This window comes from Oncorhynchus kisutch, unplaced genomic scaffold (assembly GCF_002021735.2).
Source record: "Oncorhynchus kisutch isolate 150728-3 unplaced genomic scaffold, Okis_V2 scaffold3610, whole genome shotgun sequence".
In the NCBI taxonomy this organism is placed as follows: domain Eukaryota; kingdom Metazoa; phylum Chordata; class Actinopteri; order Salmoniformes; family Salmonidae; genus Oncorhynchus; species Oncorhynchus kisutch.
The window spans coordinates 256,591-278,671 of NW_022265555.1; the positions used below are offsets into that span (position 1 = coordinate 256,591).

General features: G+C 41.2%; 1 protein-coding gene across 2 annotated transcripts in view; it reads right to left on the reverse strand.

Moving 5' to 3' along the window:
* Window positions 1-22,081, reverse strand: part of LOC109877623 (PTB domain-containing engulfment adapter protein 1) — a 33,067-nt gene that overhangs the window by 10,509 nt on the left and 477 nt on the right. For both annotated transcript variants that reach the window (XM_031820734.1, XM_031820735.1), the window contains exons 2-3: window positions 7,650-7,738; window positions 1,072-1,155 (exon numbers count right to left, since the gene is read on the reverse strand). In XM_031820734.1, the coding sequence (XP_031676594.1) occupies window positions 1,072-1,099 (28 nt within the window). In that variant the 5' untranslated portion in view covers window positions 1,100-1,155; window positions 7,650-7,738. The remainder of the gene's footprint in view (window positions 1-1,071; window positions 1,156-7,649; window positions 7,739-22,081) is intronic.

Genomic DNA, 22,081 nt, shown 5'->3' on the forward strand with positions numbered 1-22,081 from the left:
ACACGTCATGCGTCTGTCTACATTTAAAATGGGTCCACATTGTGTCCATTCCCGCACAATATTCTAAATCAACTATGCATTCTACAAACGGTGGAATAGGCTAAATATGATAACGCCACAACAGCTGATGGCAGTAGCTAACTACTGTAGCTAACTACTGTAGCTAGCCAGCAAGCTAACAAGGAACGCTAAAGGGACTGCAAACGAGTTAGCATGACTCTAGCCAAATGTTTTTTCTAAATATTAGCTAGATGGATACCATTTGAGGCCAGCAAACAGGTTCCCTACATGATAGGAACATATTTCTGCCAACGTTCTAACGAAACGGTGCCTCTCAGTCCCAAAACACACGTTTTCTGGAGACTTGTGGGAGGAGTGCTGATGACGTCGCCCACGCCATGCGTTTCGGTAGCCTGATTGCATCCAGACTGAGGAGAAATCTGCACACAATGCATCCCTGACCACCTCCTGAAGTGGTCAGACAGATCTGAACACAATCTGACGACAAAGCCACGTTTGTGCATCTAGATCCGTCTTCGTATTATGATAGCAGAAGTCACATGTAAGTGTAAAGTGTAGACACGACTAGAGCGAGAGAAAGAGACACTAATGAAGAGATTGAGAGAATTGAGACATTTGTTCATCAGGAATTAAATTGACCTGAGTAGGTACAAATTGCCTTTACATGATGTTCTGTAAGTAACACATATATTCCATAAAGAACTACAACATGAAATGTCTCTTCCCACTGGACACAGACCTCATTTCAATGTCAGTTTACATTTGGTTCAGTTGTCAGCGAACATGAAATCAAACCCCAAAAAATCTGATTATATTTAGGTAAAAAAAAAAAAATCCCTTACATTGATTTATTTTTATCCAGTTTTCCACTTTGATTCAATGTCATCACATTAAATTTGAATAAAAATGACATGGAAACAATGTCGATTCAACCAGGTCTTGCCAAGTGGGTAAGTACTTGAGGTCAACGCTTTCAAAAGACTGTGCTGTTTGTGTATAAGAAACATGGTGTTATTTCAAATGCACTCAATGAATACAGTGAGCTGTTACCTTTTCTCCTGTTGAAAGCTCGGTTCATACTGCGATAGCTTCTATGGTGGTACTGAGACCTGGGCTCTGCAGTGGATCAGGAGCCTGGAGGGAGAAAACACCACCAAGTCAAGGTCAAGGACATTGAGGGGCTGTGGGTTAGGGGATGGCTGGGGAAGGAGAGATCAGCGTCCCAAATGGCACCCTATTCAGTGCACTACTGTTGACCAGACCCCCCCCCACACACACACACAGGGAGTAGGAGGCTGTTCACTCTGTGCACGCTATTCATCCAAAAGTGAAAATGCTGCCCCCTATCCCAAAAAGGTTATTAAGGCACGTGGTCAAAAGCAGGTCAAAACCACCACGGGAACAGGGAGCTATTTGAGACACACTCAGAGAGAGACATCCATCTGGATTGGCTTGTCTTGGCTAACTGGTGCAGTGAGAGATCAATGTGAAGCTAAATGACTGGAGACCGGAGCTAGATTGACATTTGGTCTGGTGTTGGGATGTAAAGAAAACAGGAGCTAGATTGAGGTTTGGTATGGTGTTGGTAGGTAAAGGAAATATGGGTTGGAGACAGAGGACAGGACTATTGTGACCTTCATTCACATGGATGCACCTAGTGGTAAACCCCCCCCCCCCCTCCCCCCCCACACACACAATACATTTCTTTCAATACATTTCTGCTTCTACCAAAAACAATGTTCAGCCTTTAGAATGTATACCTCTATACGATTATCCCTGATCCAATTATTCAAGCCATGCTAAGCTTTAGCCAGCGCTCGACTTAAACAGTCATGCCTTAAACCCAGTCATCCCACAGAAAAGCAACAATATCCCTTTGTTAACACAATTGCAAAAATAAACATGTTGCCTTGAGTAACACAAGTGAACAGTCTGCTTGTGAATGTAGCATATTCCATATCGCCAGACCAGTTCATTTCAGTTCAAACGATTAGGTCAGAGGTTTATCATTTTTCATGATTTCACTTCCCTATATGACAAGTGCATGAGATGTAAACTAGTGAGGCTTGGTGGTGACTCAGCTGAACGGTCTCTCACACCATGGACGTTACCATGGACGTTACCAAAGGTATAACCAAGGCCACTATCATGTTCAGTAGAACTTGTGGAAAATCCCTATATCAGCCATAAACTCTTGTGTAACTGGAATGTCTTCCTATATTCCTCACCAACTACAGCTTCTTAGCCTGATGGAGCGAAAAGGCTGACATGCTGCAAGTAGCTTGAGTTCAACATACTGCCACGTTCCTCACCTTTTTACTAAGATCGTAGGATGGAGACTTCTGACAGCTGTGGATGTAGGTACAAATGTAGGCTCCTTATTTGAGCCAATTTGCTACAGCTGGAAAATAATGCTGCAGCAACATGAAATGTCAATTAGAATTAATGCACAATTTTCTAGGGGTTGATACATTTTGTGTAAGGGACAAATCATGTCTGAAATGTCCAAGTGGAAATTACAAACTCCAGTAGCCTTTTTTAACCTCAAATACACTACAAGTTGAAAATACCCTACAATGCAGGAAAGTTGTCCTGCAACAGGGTGATCAAATTAACAGCCTACATCTGTATGCAGTGGAGACTTTCATAGTTGATATGGTTCCTCCTCCATCTTCTTAGACACAGAGAAAAGTCTTTCCTCCCTGAAACTGTCGCCAACCTCTGTGAAATGACCTCATTCTTTTATTTAAATTACACTTTAAAAAAATGGCACAGATAGACAGGTTTAAGTACGTCTAATATATGTGTTATATTAGCTTTGTATAAGCAGCTTTGTTTTGGTCTTGTTGGGACATAATCTAACAGGGTCTGAGATGAATAATTAATTACAGGCAACACAGTCGGACTTAAAATGTTACTTAAGCTCCACAGGCTAGAATCAATGCATGGTCTAATGACAGACACAAAGGAGCCAAAATATTGATTTTCAAAAAGAATGTCATAGGGTCAAGGGACTTCCATCATGCACTTCCATTGACAAGTGTCTTAAAGTAGTATTATCCATCCTCTCAAAGCCTTAGAGAGTGAACGACTTTCAATTGACATGCTTTAAATACTTTAATACTTTAAATGTGGCACATGGACTATAACGGAAGTGTAATTAGATTTCCATGGATGCATGGTAACACCAGATACATCTAAATTGAAAATACTAGACAGGAAGCCATTTTAAAGTTACAAGAAAAAAAAAGGAGAAAAAAAGAAGTGACTTCCTTCTTTCAGGAACCTTATTAACCTCTTATTAAATGGTCTTCCTTCCTTCAGGAACCTTATTAAATGGTCTTCCTTCCTCAGGAACCTTATTAAATGGTCTTCCTTCCTCAGGAACCTTATTAACCTCTTATTAAATGGTCTTCCTTCCTTCAGGAACCTTATTAAATGGTCTTCCTTCCTCAGGAACCTTATTAAATGGTCTTCCTTCCTCAGGAACCTTATTAACCTCTTATTAAATGGTCTTCCTTCCTTCAGGAACCTTATTAAATGGTCTTCCTTCCTCAGGAACCTTATTAACCTCTTATTAAATGGTCTTCCTTCCTTCAGGAACCTTATTAAATGGTCTTCCTTCCTTCAGGAACCTTATTAACCTCTTATTAAATGGTCTTCCTTCCTTCAGGAACCTTATTAACCTCTTATTAAATGGTCTTCCTTCAGGAACCTTATTAACCTCTTATTAAATGGTCTTCCTTCCTTCAGGAACCTTATTAAATGGTCTTCCTTCCTTCAGGAACCTTATTAAATGGTCTTCCTTCCTTCAGGAACCTTATTAACCTCTTATTAAATGGTCTTCCTTCCTTCAGGAACCTTATTAACCTCTTATTAAATGGTCTTCCTTCCTTCAGGAACCCTATTAACCTCTTATTAAATGGTCTTCCTTCCTTCAGGAACCTTATTAAATGGTCTTCCTTCCTTCAGGAACCTTATTAAATGGTCTTCCTTCCTTCAGGAACCTTATTAAATGGTCTTCCTTCCTTCAGGAACCTTATTAACCTCTTATTAAATGGTCTTCCTTCCTTCAGGAACCTTATTAACCTCTTATTAAATGGTCTTCCTTCCTTCAGGAACCCTATTAACCTCTTATTAAATGGTCTTCCTTCCTTCAGGAACCCTATTAACCTCTTATTAAATGGTCTTCCTTCCTTCAGGAACCTTATTAAATGGTCTTCCTTCCTTCAGGAACCTTATTAAATAGTCTTCCTTCCTTCAGGAACCTTATTAAATGGTCTTCCTTCCTTCAGGAACCTTATTAACCTCTTATTAAATGGTCTTCCTTCCTTCAGGAACCTTATTAACCTCTTATTAAATGGTCTTCCTTCCTTCAGGAACCTTATTAAAATGGTCTTCCTTCCTTCAGGAACCTTATTAACCTCTTATTAAATGGTCTTCCTTCCTTCAGGAACCTTATTAACCTCTTATTAAATGGTCTTCCTTCCTTCAGGAACCTTATTAACCTCTTATTAAATGGTCTTCCTTCCTTCAGGAACCCTATTAACCTCTTATTAAATGGTCTTCCTTCCTTCAGGAACCTTATTAAATGGTCTTCCTTCCTTCAGGAACCTTATTAACCTCTTATTAAATGGTCTTCCTTCCTTCAGGAACCTTATTAACCTCTTATTAAATGGTCTTCCTTCCTTCAGGAACCTTATTAACCTCTTATTAAATAGTCTTCCTTCCTTCAGGAACCCTATTAACCTCTTATTAAATGGTCTTCCTTCAGGAACCTTATTAAATGGTCTTCCTTCCTTCAGGAACCTTATTAAATGGTCTTCCTTCCTTCAGGAACCTTATTAAATGGTCTTCCTTCCTTCAGGAACCTTATTAACCTCTTATTAAATGGTCTTCCTTCCTTCAGGAACCCTATTAACCTCTTATTAAATGGTCTTCCTTCCTTCAGGAACCTTATTAACCTCTTATTAAATGGTCTTCCTTCCTTCAGGAACCTTATTAACTTCTTATTAAATGGTCTTCCTTCCTTCAGGAACCTTATTAACCTCTTATTAAATGGTCTTCCTTCCTTCAGGAACCTTATTAACCTCTTATTAAATGGTCTTCCTTCCTTCAAGAACCTTATTAACTTCTTATTAAATGGTCTTCCTTCCTTCAGGAACCTTATTAACCTCTTATTAAATGGTCTTCCTTCCTTCAGGAACCTTATTAACCTCTTATTAAATGGTCTTCCTTCCTTCAGGAACCTTATTAAATGGTCTTCCTTCCTTCAGGAACCTTATTAACCTCTTATTAAATGGTCTTCCTTCCTTCAGGAACCTTATTAACCTCTTATTAAATGGTCTTCCTTCCTTCAGGAACCTTATTAACCTCTTATTAAATGGTCTTCCTTCCTTCAGGAACCTTATTAACCTCTTATTAAATCGTCTTCCGTCCTTCATGAACCTTATTAAATGGTCTTCCATTATAGGGATCCATGGATCAAATCTCCACGCTGAACAGGTCATGTACATTTGAGGGAACGTGTTTTGGTGGGAGCTGAGTTTAGTCTGTCCTCACTCAGAATAAAACAGGGCCAGGGTGATTGAGGCCGTCACTGCTTATGGCTGTCACATAGCAACCATTACAGTTCAAAAGAATTGGCCGTACACGGCACCGATGACTGCAAGAAATGTCAAAAGACAATCCTACAAACCCAGGAAGTGTAAAACGTGCTATGACATGCATCGTTAGAAAACCCATTGACGGAATCAATTGACATAATTGAAGAGAATTCAAAGACATCGGTTGGTTTTCTCAAATACTTTTCACCCAATTGTTAGTCATCAAGAAAATGTTCTCACATATGCAAGTATCCTAAATTCCACTGGGGTCAAATGTATATTTAGTCTCCCATTGACATCAATGCCTGACTAAGTGAAAATTCAGCTTAGACAGAAGTTAGGCTTTAGCCTCTACTGTCTACTCAAATGATGATCCAGACACTTCTTGGAAACGAATGTGTGACCTAGGATGACAACAACAGTGTGTCCATCAGGGACCCATTCCGACTAATGAAGGCTATTAGATTCATAGCTACTCCCAGAGGGATACTCAGAACCCCCTTAAAGGGGCAATCTGCAGTTGGAACAATTGTTACAACACCACTGTTTCAGTAAAAAGGCTGAGGGATAGGGCTGGAAACTGCTGACTGCCCCTTTTAACTAACCTATTTTACTGTGCTCATTTATTAGCCAGATTAGAATAGCATTCATATAGTGCACTACTATTGACCAGAGCCCTATGGGACACAACCTTACTTTAGTAATGCGGAAATTCCAAATCCGATTGGCAGTTTCAAGTGCCGGGTGCGAGGCGGCGAGGAGGGTGTTTCAAACACTATGGCCCGTTTTCTTTTCTCTTCTCCTTTCTGATAGGTTATGTGGCAATGGTTGTCATGGGTTGGAGGGGGAAGTGTAGTTCTGTTGTTTTGGGGTGGCGTGTGCCTTTATGCTATGTGAAGTTGAGCAATGTGAAGTTGATTTGAGGCCATGACTGATGTCTGCCGCTCTCAAAGTTCTTGAGCTAGTCGTTTCGTTGCTTTGTAGAGAAGTGTGTGTGTGTGAGAGAGACGACAAGACAAAGCACTCTAGTATAATGAGGCAGGTCTATAAATCTCACTGAGTGATTCCCGGTGAACCGTTTAAGGCTTAAACCCTTTTTAATAATTTCACTCTAATCTTCATGGCTGTTTTTGCATGATAAGGACTTTTACCCACGGAATACCAGACCGAGACATTCATAATGTGACCATATTTTACTGTCAAGCATTGATTGCCTAGGAGAAGTGGTTCTCTCAGAGGCTGAGAAAATACAAGCCCTCGAGGGCAAGGACAGACTAAACTAAGTTTAAAACTATGGTCCTGCTTTTTACTTCCAGTGGATAAGAAAAATAGAGAAAGAAAGAGAAGGAGAGAAAGAAAAAATAGAGAACTTTACAAGTTCAGTACTCTCTGAGAAACATTTGTCAAAGCCGAAGATGGCACTGTTAAGACTTATTTTTCTAACCAAGGGAGAACATATCCCAGCTATACCATTACTATAAGACATACTCAGCTCCTTGGCCTTGGTATTAATGTTGCACATACTATACCGGACTGCAAATAAATAAAGACCTGTATGTCGGATCTTAAATTTTAGACTGTTTGCTAAAGCAGGAAAAAAAAACTTCAACAAGAGGAAATGTGAATTATTATGTGGATTATAATTCATGGACATTTTTGTAGGGTTTGATAAATTTAAAGTCTAAAATTTAAAAATGGAAATACCAAAACAAAAATGTTTAAACCTCAAATACACTGATAGTTTTAAATGTCATGCATAGGAGCAAAGTTCTCCTTGAAAAGGGTGATCAAAATACGATCCCACACCTGTAGCACATACTGCGTGTGACCAATCAGGGAACATGACAGGACTAAAGAATGCTCACTAACTGACACACTCAAAAGAACTCCATTTGGAACAATATTGTGTTACCTGTCCTTTACATATGCAATACGTTTCCATGTAGAAGAACAGGAGTGGTCCTGTACCTTTATGAAATGTTCAGGGAACAACATGTTGTGACGAGAGGAAGATGAATGTACCTTCTTGGTTTGGATTTGTGTGTCTGGAACCCACTAGTAGTGTCTGTCACTCATCTATCCTCCCCTCTGACTCATCAGTTCCCTCTCTCCTGTTGAGAGAAAAACAGAGGAAGTATTGATTATCATCCCCATCATGATTACGAAGGATCTTCTCATGGTAACCATACATTATTATAATATGACATCTCTTTATAGCATAAAATATTGGAAGATTATGACTACAAATTGGAAGAAAATTTTTATATTGGACAAGCTAGGCTCTAATAATTTGCATCTATATTGCTCCACAGATTCAAACATGAAGCATAATAGGTTATGCAATATTGGTATATACAGTAGTACACTATGGGGTAGAGAGTATAAAGCCCCCTGACATTGTTTCTATAACCAATACTGATGGAGTAATGGTATTTTCTCCATTTCTCTCCCAGGGAAAATAACACACATCAAATCCCAGCTGAGATTTGGCTCCTGGAAAATTTTCCTTCCATTAGAATATAATGTGCATCACCACAGCAACCTGACAGCCCACACTACAACAGTAAATGGCTTAACTCTTTCCCCTTAAAGATATTCAACCAATGAACATACAGAACCAAATAGGACAGAACTTGAAGATGGGAGGGGGAAAGATTTTTTTTAAGATGAGAAAGACAGAGAGAGAAAGAGAGAGAGAAAGAGAGAATGAGGACGAGGTAGAGGGAAAGCGGCTATAGGGAACACATGGCCCCCCCTACAGGATCTATAATACGGCGCTTTGCCCATTTCAAAGACAAAACTCTCAGAAACATTTAACTGTGCTTATCCATACAGTATAAATGATACGTTCAGAATGTCCCTTAGGACACGTCTCAGTAATGTGAAAACAGGGCTGGTGTTCATATCATCATCTTCTGACAGGAGACTTGACAGTTATTTGCATGACAAGCTTAAAAGATGAAAACAGGCTAAGGCTCACTATCCCCTTCTCCTGACATACCCATCATTTAGCTTGTGTGTGATGGAAGAGACATTAGACATTTCTCATAGCTGTATACATTCTAACACTCTTAATGGAGCGTATGGTTTTTAAGGCAGTGAGAAATGATTTGTGTGTCCATTCGATCAATCAGGCAGCAATGCAAGTTAACAGGGTTACACTGTGGAGAGAGAAATGACTGGCTCCATCTTCATTTCTTCTTTATGTGTATTCTGCAGCACATTCTACATGGGAGGGAATCTGATCCAGAAACCTGTTGTCCTGGAGCACATTCTACATGGGAGGGAATCTGATCCAGAAACCTGTTGTCTTGGAGCACCTTCTACATGGGAGGGAATCTGATCCAGAAACCTCTTGTCCTGGAGCACATTCTACATGGGAGGGAATCTGATCCAGAAACCTGTTGTCCTGGAGCACATTCTACATGGGAGGGAATCTGATCCAGAAACCTGTTGTCCTGGAGCACCTTCTACATGGGAGGGAATCTGATCCAGAAACCTGTTGTCCTGGAGCACCTTCTACATGGGAGGGAATCTGATCCAGAAACCTGTTGTCCTGGAGCACATTCTACATGGGAGGGAATCTGATCCAGAAACCTGTTGTCTTGGAGCACCTTCTACATGGGAGGGAATCTGATCCAGAAACCTCTTGTCCTGGAGCACCTTCTACATGGGAGGGAATCTGATCCAGAAACCTGTTGTCCTGGAGCACCTTCTACATGGGAGGGAATCTGATCCAGAAACCTGTTGTCCTGGAGCACATTCTACATGGGAGGGAATCTGATCCAGAAACCTGTTGTCCTGGAGCACATTCTACATGGGAGGGAATCTGATCCAGAAACCTGTTGTCCTGGAGCACATTCTACATGGGAGGGAATCTGATCCAGAAACCTGTTGTCCTGGAGCACCTTCTACATGGGAGGGAATCTGATCCAGAAACCTGTTGTCCTGGAGCACATTCTACATGGGAGGGAATCTGATCCAGAAACCTGTTGTCCTGGAGCACATTCTACATGGGAGGGAATCTGATCCAGAAACCTGTTGTCCTGGAGCACATTCTACATGGGAGGGAATCTGATCCAGAAACCTGTTGTCCTGGAGCACATTCTACATGGGAGGGAATCTGATCCAGAAACCTGTTGTCCTGGAGCACATTCTACATGGGAGGGAATCTGATCCAGAAACCTGTTGTCCTGGAGCACATTCTACATGGGAGGGAATCTGATCCAGAAACCTGTTGTCCTGGAGCACATTCTACATGAGAGGGAATCTGATCCAGAAACCTGTTGTCCTGGAGCACATTCTACATGGGAGGGAATCTGATCCAGAAACCTGTTGTCCTGGAGCACATTCTACATGGGAGGGAATCTGATCCAGAAACCTGTTGTCCTGGAGCACATTCTACATGGGAGGGAATCTGATCCAGAAATCTGTTGTCCTGGAGCACATTCTACATGGGAGGGAATCTGATCCAGAAATCTGTTGTCCTGGAGCACATTCTACATGGGAGGGAATCTGATCCAGAAACCTGTTGTCCTGGAGCACATTCTACATGGGAGGGAATCTGATCCAGAAACCTGTTGTCCTGGAGCACATTCTACATGGGAGGGAATCTGATCCAGAAACCTGTTGTCCTGGAGCACATTCTACATGGGAGGGAATCTGATCCAGAAACCTGTTGTCCTGGAGCACATTCAACATGGGAGGGAATCTGATCCAGAAACCTGTTGTCCTAGTTAAGCAATATGTCTCTGTTGATGTTGTTGAAAAGTATGAATCACTCAGTCGAATAAATATGATATAATAGAACAGCAGTCTGTGTAAGTGTGTCTGTGTGTCTGTGTAAGTGTGTGTATGGGTTGGATGTGTAGTAAGAGTGCAAATAGTCTCTACGGTGCAGGTCTGTGCAGGCAGACAGCTAGGATTATCTGTTCAACAGTCTGATGGCCTGGTGGTAGAAGCTAGAGGTCTACCGATTAATCGGAATGGCCGATTAATTGGGGTCGATTTCAAGTTTTCATAACAATCGGAAATCGTTATTTTTGGGCGCCGATTTGCCAATTTATACATTTTTTAAATATATTTTTTACACCTTTATTTAATCTTTATTTAACTAGGTAAGTCAGTTATGACGGCCTAGAAACGGTGGGTTAACTGCCTCGTTCAGGTGCAGAACGACAGATTTTCACCTTGTCAGCTCAGGGGATCCAATCTTGCAACTTTACAGTTAACTAGTCCAACGCAATAACGACCTGCCTCTCTCTCTCGTTGCACTCCACAAGGAGACTGCCTGTTACGCAAATGCAGTAAGCCAAGGTAAGTTGCTAGCTAGCATTAAACTTATCTTATAAAAAACAATCAATCATAATCACTAGTTAACTACACATGGTTGATGATATTACTAGATATTATCTAGCGTGTCCTGCGTTGCATATAATCTGACTGAGCATACAAGTATCTAAGTATCCGACTGAGCGGTGGTAGGCAGAAGCAGGCGCATAAACATTCATTCAAACAGCACTCTCGTGAGTTTTGCCAGCAGCTCTTCGTTGTGCGTCAAGCATTGCGCTGTTTATGACTTCAAGCCTATCAACTCCCGAGATGAGGCTGGTGTAACCGAAGTGAAATGGCTGGCTAGTTAGCACGCGCTACTCGCTCTGAGCCTTGGGGTGGTTGTTTCCCTTGCTCTGCATGGGTAACGCTGCTTCGATGTGGTGGCTGTTGTCATTGTGTTGCTGGTTCGAGCCCAGGGAGGAGCGAGGAGAGGGACGGAAGCTATACTGTTACACTGGCAATACTAAAGTGACTATAAGAACATCCAATAGTCAATGGTTAATTAAATACAAATGGTATAGAGAGAAATAGTCCTATAATTCCTATAATAACTACAACCTAAAACGTATTACCTCGGAATATTGAAAACTCATGTTAAAAGGAACCACCAGCTTTCATATGTTCTCATGTTCTGAGCAAGGAACTGAAACATTAGCTTTCTTACATGGCACATATTGCACTTTTATTTTCTTCTCCAACACTTTGTTTTTGCATTATTTAAACCAAATTGAACATGTTTCATTATTTACTTGAGGCTAAATAGATTTTATTGATGTATTATATTAAGTTCAAATAAGTGTTCATTCAGTATTGTTGTAATTATTACAAATACATAAAAAAGATATATATAAAATAAATATATATTATATCCTGTGATTAATCGGTATCAGCTTTTTTGGTCCTCCAATAAATCGGTATCAGTATCGGCGTTGAAAAATCATAATCGGTCAACCTCTAGTAGAAGCTGTCATATCAGAACTTGTTGGATCATCCACTCTCCCTCACACTCCAACATGGACCAGAACACTCCAGGCCCTGTGAATACCTGTATTGGTTTACCTGTGCTGCATCTCTGAAAACAACAGCTCAGCACAGAGGACATTGGAGAACTAATGTTTCCAATTGAGACAACCCCTATCCCCGTTAAGACTGATCTGCAGTCCTCTGTCTGGAGTAGATAAGTCTGTGCCATCCCCCAAAGCCCTCCCTGTGGCCAGTACCATGTAACCTACCCAGCCAGGCCCGCTCCTTGTACCCAGTCAACCCCCTTAGGGGACCCCTGGAAACACACCCAGCCAGGCCCGCTCCTTGTACCCAGTCAACCCCCTTAGGGGACCCTGGAAACACACCCAGCCAGGCCCTCTCCCTATAGCCAGTCAACCCCCTCAGGGGACCCCTGGAAACACACTCAGCCAGACCCGCTCTTTGCACCTTCTAACACACAAGTCTCTAATTTAAAATGACAAAACTGTCTATTTCTTGACAGGTGAATGGTTCTGGACAGAAAATTCCCTTTTAATAAATGTAATTGGATGGTGCAAGTCAGAGAAAAACTTTAGGTACACTTCTGTATGACAAATAGTGTTTTGCCTGAGCCATTCTAGACATAACTGATCGATTACCCATGTCACCTGATGACAGTCAAGATAAGTTGAAGCAGAGACTTTAAGGGAACAAATACTGCTTCAAAATACCTAACATTGAACCTGCAGGCAGAGTATTTACAGACTGACAGGAAAAGAGAATAGTTGTTTATTTTACAGAGTGCGTGAGTAATATGGGTTTACCCCCTGGCCCAGCTCAACCCTAAACCTAGCTTCATGTCCACACCCCAGCTCAACCCTAAACCTAGCTTCATGTCCACACCCCAGCTCAACCCTAAACCTAGCTTCATGTCCACACCCCAGCTCAACCCTAAACCTAGCTTCATGTCCACACCCCAGCTCAACCCTAAACCTAGCTTCATGTCCACACCCCAGCTCAACCCTAAACCTAGTTTCATGTCCACACCCCAGCTCAACCCTAAACCTAGCTTCACTTCCACGCCCCAGCTCAACCCTAAACCTAGCTTCATGTCCACACCCCAGCTCAACCCTAAACCTAGCTTCACGTCCACGCCCCAGCTCAACCCTAAACCTAGCTTCACGTCCACACACCAGCTCAACCCTAAACCTAGCTTCATGTCCACACCCCAGCTCAACCCTAAACCTACCAATAACCCTAACTTTCCTCAATTATCCCTTTCTCTTACAATGATGATTCATAAGCCACCTTAAACATTGACCAATGTAAGCTATTCAAAACAGGATTTATGACCATGTCTAGAGCATTGGAAAGAGTGTCTGGTTTTGTAGAGATTGACCTATATTTCCACTGTTAAGCACTGTTAATAACAATAATATAAAACCCTCTCTAAGCAGTCGGGGTGGGGGCGACACCAAACAATGAAAATAATGTTTCTCGCCTTTGTTACCAAATGTAGGTCAATTATCTTGACGAATGGTGTTTGGCCAGTTATACTGGAATATAAAGTACTTGTATTGTTGTATTGTATGTAGACTATTCAGGGGGATTCTATTACATGTCTATTATGCAAACTAATATTTCCTCATTAATATTCAATCCAGATATAAGCATTGAGGAGACCAATCAATATGCCAGACGTATCATACCGGTCTTGTCTAGATGAGCAATAAAGAGGATTCTACAGTAAGGTAGCACTGTGAGGGAAACTAGGGCTATATATAGCTCTGTATTTACCCACACAATAGATTTATATTTTCCTTATAAAAGCTAACTGTAAGATAAACTGTAGCTTCACCAGGTCATTCATCTCTCTGCCTACATAACACAGCGTTGGTCGCTTCCTTTGTCTTCTCCTGCCACAACGCATTTCCATAACACATTTACTACAGAGATGACAGCTTTATTATGCTATCATATCTCGGTAATGCAGTTCCTTCCCGCTCCAGCCGAATATCCATCACCATAAACTCACCACTCTGGTCAGAGAGAGGACAGGAAAATACAAACAATTCAAAAGTAGGAGCGAGAGAGAACCCCTTATTGGCCTGTATGTATGCCACAAGGACTCATGTTTCAGTGATACTGTAGTGTATAACTGCAGCAGGAACACGACAGAAACCCATTGAGGGGGAAGGAGGACTAACATTGAGCTCCTAATGGATGCCAAGGCTCCAACCATAGCCTTATTCCAGCCCCTGCTATCTAGCTCCTGCAAACACCAAGCTCAACTAAGCCCGTTACCACGACAATCACACAGCAGATTCCATACACAAGGCTTCCACTGGCCTGAACAGTCACACATTCCAAATCCAACAATGCCTTAGAACCCAGCGGATTCCGGGCTGGAATACATTGAGACGGACAACAGCCAACGAGATCAAAGGAGAAGGGCTCTGTTTGAGCAGTGTTCTGTGTTCTCTGTTGGACATACTGTACCTCATGTAATCTACATGCACTGAAAACACCATATTTCCATCAACCCATCTCAATATAGATTCAATGGTAAAGTTAGTAGTGGGACAGTGGATGTCATGTTCATTTAGTGAAAAACAGCAGCAAATAGCCTACAAGAAGTGATGACTAACTATGTGTTCATTAGCCTACACGTTTTTCTGCTAATTGATGTGATTTTGTTTCACACAATGTCTGTCTGTACATGAGGTTAATTCTCTGGCTGGGCAAATAAGTTGGTGGTATAGCTCTGTATGCTCATCTATCACTGATCAGAAACATTTAGCATGCAATAATGTAGCCTAAATCAAGCGTAGGCCTATTATTTTGCTCGATAGCGTAAAGACAACTCCAAAAGCCTGCAGAGGTTGTTAAATATGAACATGAGATTCACATACTTTTGAAAATATAGATTGCTATTACTAATGGGATGAAAAAAGAATGGGCTTGCCTCGGGCTCTGTTTCCAAATATCCCTTTTTTACATAACAACGGTTACACACGTTGCTGTGGGGAAAATATTAGTAGTATTTTATTCTGTTATATTTCATTATATTCTTACTACAAAATATGTGTGTGTTCACTGTGATCCAGTCGGTGTGTCTTGTCTATTTATTGAACAAAATAATAACTATTGATTTCATTCTATTTGGATGTAACAAACTCAAAATATGCCATTCTATTGTTATGAAAATACATTTTAGTCTTATGTTTCTTAGGACCTGCCTAAACAAATTCATGGTGTATACAGTATTCAATGGATTTATTAAAATAGATGCCCACCCACGTCTGCACACCACAAACACCACTATAACCACCACCAGAGGTATAAAAGGTATATGCAGGCAAGTATGTGGTAAAAATGGGCCTGTTTGTAAGAGATTCATATAAACCTTGCCCAATTTTTTTTTACAGACAAAATACCGTAAATCCTATGTGAAAGCAGTATATGAGACTATTGTGAAACATTACCAAGCCACTGATATCCATTAACTGGATCAAAGCACACAGACAGGCCATGATAAGATGGATTTTATATCCTGTGGTAGACAGGCATATAGGATTTTGGTTCAAATCAGACCCAAGTCCCATTTCTGTCAGCCCCCGGAAATCCCTTCCTGTTTCTCCAACGCGAAAGGAAATTGAGCAACATGCACACCGCCCAGTCTAAAACAAGCATTGTAATTGCTGAGATACTGATCTGGTGTATCACGTAATGTCCTATTTTATTAACAGAATAACAGATCTAATCATTCATTAATACAAATACAGCACTGTGAAGTCATTTGATCTATTTTAGACCTGCCCATACCTCAACATTACCCTGGTCTGTGTCCACACACTGCCAAGCTATGGCTATTGAAGTGCACCCTCAGTGTTTTTCTGTGAAGCAGTGGTCCCCACCCAGTGTTGCAAACAGAGGTCTGGGTGAGGTGGGTGCTGGGAGATACACTACATACCCGAAAGTATGTGGACACCACTTCAAATTAGTGGATTTGGCTATTTCAGCTACACCCGTTGCTTATAGGTGTATACATATCAAGCACACAGCCGTGCAATCTCCATAGACAAACATTGGCAGCAGAATGGCCTTACTGAAGAGCTCAGTGACTTTCAGCGTGGCACCGTCATAGGATGCCACCTTTCCAACAAGTCAAATTTCTGCCCTGCTAGAGCTGCCTCGATCAACTGTAAGTGCGATTATTGTAAAGTAGAAACGTCTTGGAGTAACAACGGCTCAGACGCAAAGTGGTAGGCCACACAAGCTCACAGAACGGGACCCGCCGAGTGCTGAAGCGCTTAGCGTGTAAAAATAGTCTGTCCTCAGTTGCAACACTCACTACCGAGTTCTAAACTGCCTCTGTAAGCAACGTCAGCACACAAGCTGTTTGTCGGGAGCTTCATGAAATGGGTTTCCATGGCCGAGCAGCCGCACACAAGCCTAAGATCACCATGCACAATGCCAAGTGTCGGCTGGAGTGGCGTAAAGCTAGCCGCCACTGGACTCTGGAGCAGTGGAAACGTGTTTTCTGGAGTGATGAATCACACTTCATCATCTGGCAGTCCAACGGACAAATCTGGGTTTGGCGGATGCCTGAAGAACGCTACCTGCCCCAATGCATAGTGCCAACTGTAAAGTTTGGTGGAGGAGGAACAACAATGGTCTGGGGCTGTTTTCATGGTTCGGGCTAGTCCCCTTAGTTCCAGTGAAGGGAAATCTTAACGCTACAGCATACAATGATATTCTAGACGATTCTGTACTTCCAACTTCATGGCAACAGTTTGGTGAAGGCACTTTCCTGTTTCAGCATGACAATGCCCCCTGTGCACAAAGTGAGGTCCATACAGAAATGGTTTGTTGAGATCGGTGAGGAAGAACTTCACTGGCCTGTACAGAGCCCTGACCTCTGTTCCAACAGCTAGTGGAAAACCTTCCCAGAAGAGTGGAGGCTGTTATAGCAGCAAAGGGGGGAACCATCTCCATATTAATGCCCATGCTCATTTAGAATGAGATGTTCGAGAACACATTGAACTGACCCTAGATCAGTTCTCTACCCAGATCCCAAACTAAAAGCCCTCCTCGCTCCTCAGGCAGAGGGGAATCCAATCAGAGCACTCTGGTCTACGGTCAGCTTTTTCCCAATCATTAAAGTTCCACATTCCTAGGTCATCATATGTGCTTCAAAGAGAAGTTGCACTCTAATGAACGGGTCTTGGATCAGAGCCCCCTCTGCCGAGATCCTACATTAAACCACTGGGGGCTAAACTTAAATATCTCCTGCACCTGGAGAACTACTGCAACACTGGATGAAACATCATTGTACTTCAGACTCCCAAGTACTATGTCTGGCCCCTTAGAGTTCCTTTCTACAACACTAGTACATCATATTCACATGACTCAGCTCAAGGGTGAACTTCTTTTGTTCCTCTTCCCTGAGTGTCCTAGAGAAGTGATCCATTGTGCTCTGCCATCCATCTTGCTGGCCATATCTCCATTTGAAGTACCTTTTTACTTTTCTTCAGCATTTGATGCAGGGGTAGAGTGTGTATCAAAGAAAGAGAAGGTATTCACCTTGATACGGTAGAAACTAGAGTAATATTAGTCTGGTTAGGATCATCATGATACAGTAGAAACTAGAGTAATATTAGTCTGGTTAGGATCATCATGATACAGTAGAAACTAGAGTAATATTAGTCTGGTTAGGATCATCATGATACGGTAGAAACTAGAGTAATATTAGTCTGGTTAGGATCATCATGATACGGTAGAAACTAGAGTAATATTAGTCTGATTAGGATCATCATGATACGGTAGAAACTAGAGTAATATTAGTCTGGTTAGGATCATCATGATACGGTACAAACTAGAGTAATATTAGTCTGGTTAGGATCATCATGATACGGTAGAAACTAGAGTAATATTAGTCTGGTTAGAATGATATGAGTCAAAGGAGGGCAGGATTTGGGGTTTCAGGCTTTTCCACTCAAACAATATGGCTGACCTGTTTAGAAGAAAAGCCAATTGGATTACAGCAAAGTGGGACCACAGACTCAATACGCTCACTAACAAAACAATTAAAACTGTTCTTCACAACAATATAAAACAAGATTGAAACAGCCAGTTTCATGTTTTACCATGACTTCTCACTCTGTCAACATTTCCATTTCATTTGTTTTCTCTGCTTACTTTGGGACACGGTCTTTTTAGCCTACTCTACGCAGATCAATTGGGTTATTTAAATCATTAATCTGTGTGTGTCATAGGAAGGACACCTGCCAAACCAAAGCAATGAGGTGATTAATGTGCTTCTGCCTCAGGAGAGAATTATGACTGAGCAGTGTACAGGGACTCACTATACCATGAGGATGAATTAGATCATTATACTGGTGACTGGAAACAACCAATATTAAAGAGCTAATTTCTCCTTCATTTGGTTGTTTTAATGTTAAGTGTGTTCCAATTTAAAATGCACTTCAAATAAAGATTTGACTTGACACATTCTCTTGATTTGATTGGTTAAGGACAGAGTAGTAGAACAATAGTATTGTGCTCATACCTCATTGACAACTATGGTCGAGACTGAGAGAAAGCAACATTATTCACCATTATAAACTGGGTGGTTTGAGCCCTGAATGCTGATTGGCTGACAGCCGTGGTATATGAGACCGTATACCAGGTGGATGACAAAACATTTATTTTTACTGCTCTAATTACGTTGGTAATCAGTTTATAATAGCAATAAGGCACCTCGGGGGTTTATGGTATATGGCCAATTTACCTCGGCTAAGGGCTGTCTCCAGGCACTCCGCGTTGCTTCGTGAAAAGAGCAGCCCTTGGACATGGTATATTATCCATATATCACATCCCCTCATGCCTTATTGCTTAATTACTGCATATTAAACACTGATATATATCTTATCTTTTATGATCGAAACAATGTTTATGTATCCAAAGTATGCGTATGAAAACACTATGCACACGCTACACACACAGTTCCTCATTGTGTATTGCATAAATGTTACACTTCTGACTTCTGGAGCACATCAGTTGATATACTGTCTCCCAGACAGTGAAATATGTGCATGACAGTGAAGTTGGCCCACTGTGGAATTCAAGTGGAATTCAAATCTAATTCAAAGCACTCACTGGGAAACCCAACATAGTCGCATAAGCTAATTGGGAAACGACATCCAATTCCATTCATGCATGGATGGTGAACAAGTCCAGTCTAAACACTCCTTGTATTTCCCTAAAGGAAGGTCAGTGTGGAGCCACAGTGTTCTGGGGACTCAATCAAATCGCTGCAGAGTTTGTCTTTATTTCCAGAATTCGTTTTAAAGGCAATGAGCTTTGAGCCTGGAGTGTGTACTTTAAAAACAGTTTATTAGATTTGTTTTGAACTTTGATTTCATTTGATTCCTTTAACTTTAAATAACTGTTTAACTGACCATTTTCAAAAGAACTTGCAGCAGTCTCCATAATGAATGAGTGAAGGCAGTTCAGGCGTTTTTAATGAGATGCTGCCGCCATTAAAACAAGTCAATTCATAAATGAGAAATGTCCCATTTTGTGCTGCTCATTTTTTTAATCAATAAAGCTTTCCAATCAAGTGGAAAATGGAGATGAATAAATGTCTATAATTTATATGCAGAAGCATAATTCTCTCCAGACTCTAGAAAGAGCCAATCGCATAGAAATAGAATCTATAGATCATATTTCTATGGCCAGTCACAAATCGTTCTATATGAGCAAAGAATTAAATATTATAACTCAAGTATTGAGTCTGAATTAACAGCGCTGTGTGATGTCAATCTTTTTAAAACTTTTAACAAAATGTTGAAACAAATCACTCAGAGGTATAGGTACTGCTGACTAACACAAGCCACATCTTTCCAATCAGGAAAAAAACAGATTAAAGCACACAGACATAGGCCTTCATGACCAAACAGTCTCAATAAAAACTAATCTGATTCCATTTTCTCTGGGCTGAGTGACAAAATAATTTGAAAGTGGTTTAATACAGGTGCTCATATTGGCAGCCGGCCAAACACTATCGAGCATCACTCTTTTACTATCAATCGTTTCAGGACGAGTCTCTCACCAGCCCACATGACCAATTAATTAGCCTAAGCATCTTCATTATAGAGCATTGATCGCCAAACTGTTCAGCAGCCCGTAATTAATATCAGTTCATGAAATAACAATTAATCAAGCTCAGCAAATTAAACCGCTATCCTTCTAATGAGAATGCCAAAACTACAGTATAGTAAAACCCTCAACAGCCTGCAAGTCCAGACAAGTATAATAGAGCTATGTGGTGTATTGCACAGTCAAAAACAGCATCCATTTACTGGTCTATGAAGTCCACCTTAATATGGAATATTACATAAAAGTAGAGAACCATAACGAGCCAGTAGGTATTACTATGGATTCACTTGAGTTGCAACTTCTTCACCGGGTGCTTAAGCTTCCTCCTACTTTGAGAATCAATGTGTTCTGACAGCTGAGTAGGGTGCTGCTGTCAGACAGACTTGTGTGATGCTGATGCTTCTTCTCCTAGAGAGCAGCAGGTAGAGCCAGCAGCATCAGAATCCCCACAGGAAGTAGGAAGGAGCCTCAGGTAAAAGGTCACTACAACCCCTGGGAGATGCCTGGAAATGTCTGTTTGTAGAGGGCAGGTGGATTGACGTCTCCGTGGTCAGGACAGACCACGAAGCAAACGAGGGATTTAATTTGAGAGTGATGCGCTAACCAAGCAGCATGGGATTGCCCTGGCCACCGCTTCAGGTTTACTTGAGCCTTAGAGTACTGCTAATGACTATAAAGAGAGGAGAAACAGGGATCCAGCAGCAGGTGCCATCCTCAGCACAAGACAAAGCAGAGCACTGATTCCATGTGACAGTGAGGGACTGTACTAACAGTGGCAGCATACAATATCTGTAAATAAATGTAGAGTCCAGTGCTTGTCTGAGTTTTCTGCTGTTATCAATAACTCCTTGTAGCCTAATTGTCTGATCAATTGGCCATAGACCCAGCCCACTAAACTAAGTTGATTCTGAACCAGTTGCTGATTAAAAAAGGTAAAAACTAGACTTAGCCACCATGCCTCTACATCTGCATTACTTGCTGTTTAGGGTTTTAGGCTGGGTTTCTGTATAAGCACTGCTGATGTAAAAAGGGCTTTGTAAATACATTTGATTGATTAACAAGTGTGGTCCATGTAGACTCCAGCAAAGCAGTCCTGGCTGCATCAGAGTCATGCGTGGCTTGCATCAACAAAGTGAAATTCGGCAGCTTTAGAGAGGGGAGCATTTAACGTGGTTAGGTTTGAAATTGGAGAAGCAGCACTCTGTCTGTAAGTGTGTATAGAGTGCAGGACTGTTACAGATATCAGCTATCACAGCATGGTGCTGCAAAGCTCCATGTCTAGAGCAGTAAAACTCTTCATTATCATTTACTCTTTTTGCATTTGTCCTGCAGGCTGTTTTAACTTCTGCTATAAAGCCTTGTTCTTGGGGTTAAAGAGGACATTCTCATTGGGTGAATACAGTTCAGGAAACATCTTCTAATTCAAGCTCTTGCCTCAAGCAGAACTTTTATCATCACGGGCCAGCTCTGCTTCAGTCAAACAATGGGGAAGAGAGACACTTAAAACTCAACGTTTTGCTCTATTCAAATGTTGCGCAACACAATAACCCACAGTGACCTAGAATGGCCAGATCTGCTCACACACCAGTGTGTTGCACATTACAAACCTTGATAAAAGGAAGATGCTCCCTTAATGTATTTTAAGGTCTTTAAAAAACAACCTGTATTCAACATAGCCTATAGCTATTAAAACATTACATGTGACCCTTCTACAAATTAACCCCCCTTTCACTACAACGTTGTTTCTTTTAACTCTGGATGTTTACTCATTTGTAAATATTGAGTATTTAAAAATATATATTTTTAAATAAGCACGTGTGTAGCTCTTCTAAGAACGTGTCTCAAATCAGTCATGAAAAATCGCTTTAATGACACATGCCATAGTTAGACAAATAAGAAAAGCAAAAACACAATGTAGCCTATTCCAGCAGAATCCATTCAGCAATAAATCCCGGCATAACAAATACAGTGAGTATATTAACGCAGCGCTGTCA